This window comes from Trachymyrmex septentrionalis, unplaced genomic scaffold (genome assembly GCF_001594115.1).
Source record: "Trachymyrmex septentrionalis isolate Tsep2-gDNA-1 unplaced genomic scaffold, Tsep1.0 scaffold144, whole genome shotgun sequence".
Classification (NCBI taxonomy): Eukaryota; Metazoa; Arthropoda; class Insecta; order Hymenoptera; family Formicidae; genus Trachymyrmex; species Trachymyrmex septentrionalis.
In genome coordinates this window covers 48,166-51,314 of record NW_017304587.1, presented here as the reverse complement: position 1 = coordinate 51,314, position 3,149 = coordinate 48,166, and the positions used below count along the sequence as shown (strand labels likewise).

Here is a 3,149-nt window from a genome sequence, read left to right as displayed (position 1 = left end):
TATATATATATATATATACCTACGTTTTATAAACCAATGTTGATAGTGTAACGTAAGGGAACTCAAATATTTAAACGAGATGTCGGCATGTTCCCGTTGTCCGATCGAGCAGAAATTTAACAGGAATTATTTTTTTGCGGATTGAAACCATTTTGAAGGCTGCCGCGAAAAAAAATTCGAAAAAATCATTCTTTTTTTTCGAGAATAAAGATGGACCATCCTAATATGTATATGTACATTTTACGAAAAAAAACTTTTTTGTCTTTAAATAAGTTTATTCTATTGTGATGTTGCGAAAATATGAAATCTTTGTATATTTCAGATTAATAAGTAATACTCGATAAAAGAGAGTATGGGTGAAAAGACGTTCAACCTTACGTGGAATAATCATCTAGCGAATCTGTCTGGTTTGTTCGAAGCTCTTTACAAAAGTGGCTCCTTGACGGACGCGACTTTGGCTTGCCAGGGTGGCATGTTAAGAGCCCACAGGTTGGTGCTAGCAGCTTGCAGCCCTTATTTTGAAAGGGTCTTTAAGGAACATTACGGAGAGCAACCTATTCTCATATTAAAAGGTATACATTGATATGCTTCGACGAAACATTGATAAAGTTTTAAATAGATATTTAAAGAAGATGTTTGTATGTGTTTTTTTTTAATGCTGGACATTTTATCTGAAAGAAAAAAAGAGATAGAGAAAGTGTTGCAAGTATTGCATAACGAAATCTTTTTATGAAGTTGGATTTCATAAAAGCTTGCGATCCAGCGTGCAAGCTTCTATTCTTTTAATAAAAAAAGCTGTAGCCTTCTGTAAAACTGGAGTTTTCTTTGGGGGCTTACTTTTTCTGAGAGTATAGCAGTATACATTACACGAAAATAAACTGTGGAATACATGCAAGAGGGAAAGAGAGAATTTTTTCCCCATATTTATTTCGAAATCTTTTTATTTTGAAATGTCTATGTCACTTCTTTGAAAATTTACAATTTTAAGGAAATTGAAATGTATCCTATCTGACATACTGCATTTTTATCTCCTAGGTGTCGCTATTGAGGAAATGGAATGCCTTTTGGATTTCATGTACAAAGGATCCATTGATGTAGCGGAGGAGCACCTTCCTTCGCTAATAAAAACTGCTACCGATTTGGAGATACGTGGTCTCTCTGGGGAATCGAAAAATCAAGAGGGTAACTGCAACCTCTATACCAGGGTTGAGACGCGAATGCAACGATGCCATATTGAAACTAGAGTGCACACTACCGAATACATCAAAGAACCATCAGTGATTCCTTTTCTACCAAAACACTCGACCGTCGATGCGATGGAGGATCACATTAAAGTGGAGGACATCGAAGTGGAAGATGATCCGATGGTGATCGACGGGCATGAGGACAGCTTCGACGAATTTCCGCAATCCACGGAAACGCAAATTGTAAACTCAAAGAATATGCGATTTAACTTATTTTGAGAGATTTAATCTGGATTTGTTGATCTTAATCTTCTCCGTTATGAGGTTCCATACACATATGGGTACATACACATGATGTAAGACAACAAGGTGTACATTCACCGACTAAAATGTGGAAACATATTTTTTTCTATGATTTTTGGAACGCAACCTACTCACCGAGCAATTGGTTCTTACTTACAAATCCGTAAGTAATCATTCGCTCAGTGAGCAGACTGTATTCCGAAATCCATTTAAAAGAAAATGTTGCTTTTAATCGGTGAGTGTACTATTCCCGAGGATGCGCAGTAAGAGAGTGAACTTTGGGAAAAATTTGATTGGCTATTTCAATATACCAGCGCTATTATGCGCAATGATACACCTTGTATTTTTACATCATGGATGTACGGTTGTGGTCGGAACGTTTGCAACACTTTTTTAATGAGTTTTGGAACACAGAAATATTGCAAATCTTTGTCTAGTGAGCTGCAATGAGAGTTAAGGTGAAATCACACGGTGCATAATAGGACTGCGGAATACCGGAATAGAGAATGCGTCATTGAAGTAACCAATTAGCGCTATTCCGCATTACGGAAGTTTTGTGTGATATGTTCACATAATGCGTCAAAGATGCATCCGGAAAGAATATAATTTAAAAACTACTAACTTTATGTTAATAGCTTGCTTATTAAAATAAAATATAGTTTCTCAAATTGTAAAAACAATGATCACTGTTGTAGTATTTAATAATTTATAATTAATATTTACAATCTCATAACAATTTTTTGAATTGCTTTAACGCATTTACTATCATTTTTCCGCACCATATGAACAGGCCACGCTGAAGTTGCACATAATGCGTCATTGTTTTTTTATCTTGATATCTATATTTATGCATTTAGATTTTGTCATTTTGCTTTATTCGTCACAACATTTCGCGATTCCATCATAACAATCAGCATTAAATTATTTTAACCTCTCAAAATATGACAGTTTATTACAAGAACCCTGTTTAAGTGACTTTAGGATTTAGGACATAATAACTTATTCTCTACCTTGCTGCAAATTCCTATGGGGAATTTTCTTATGGAATTGCCTAATCATGGCTGCTCATGGTAAATTCAACTGGTCCCCATGGGAGAAGGCTTCTATTCTTATTGTAAGTTCCCATAGGTTTTTTGATGGATTTTTATAGAGAACTAAGATTCTGTAGGAACCTGTATAGGTATTTCTAGGATTTACGCAGTATGTATATATAGGATAACATAGGAAATTTTTCTACAAGATTTTATATAGGAACCTATAGCATTAGTCCATGAAAAGAGGCTCCTATAGGATTCCATAGGAAAAAGAATGATGTGCACATTAATGCACTTAAATGATGTATAGGATATCTCGTATTTGGGATTATTTTCGTGTGCAGATAAAGTAGACTAAACTGAATCGAAAAATCCTGTATCATTTTGCAATTTTCACAATAGTTAGTTTCTAAAGATTGCCGAATAAGCGGGTAAAATCGACGATAAGACAATTTTAAAATAAACGATAGATAGGATCGAACATTATCAAACTAAACATTGAAATCAGCGCCGTATCGGTCACAGTAAGATGTTGAACTACTGACTTAATATACATTCAATAAAATTGAAAGTATATAATTAATTTTTCAGACATAAATTGAGAGCCGATGAAATTATCGGATTCACA

At 34.6% G+C, this 3,149-nt stretch overlaps 1 protein-coding gene across 1 annotated transcript in view; it reads left to right on the top strand.

Moving 5' to 3' along the window:
• LOC108745673 (kelch-like protein 12) overlaps positions 1-3,149 on the top strand; it is a 104,418-nt gene that overhangs the window by 68,343 nt on the left and 32,926 nt on the right. Inside the window, exons 3-4 of the mRNA XM_018481969.1 lie at positions 323-572; positions 1,036-1,427. Of these exons, the coding sequence (XP_018337471.1) occupies positions 353-572; positions 1,036-1,427 (612 nt within the window). The 5' untranslated portion in view covers positions 323-352. The remainder of the gene's footprint in view (positions 1-322; positions 573-1,035; positions 1,428-3,149) is intronic.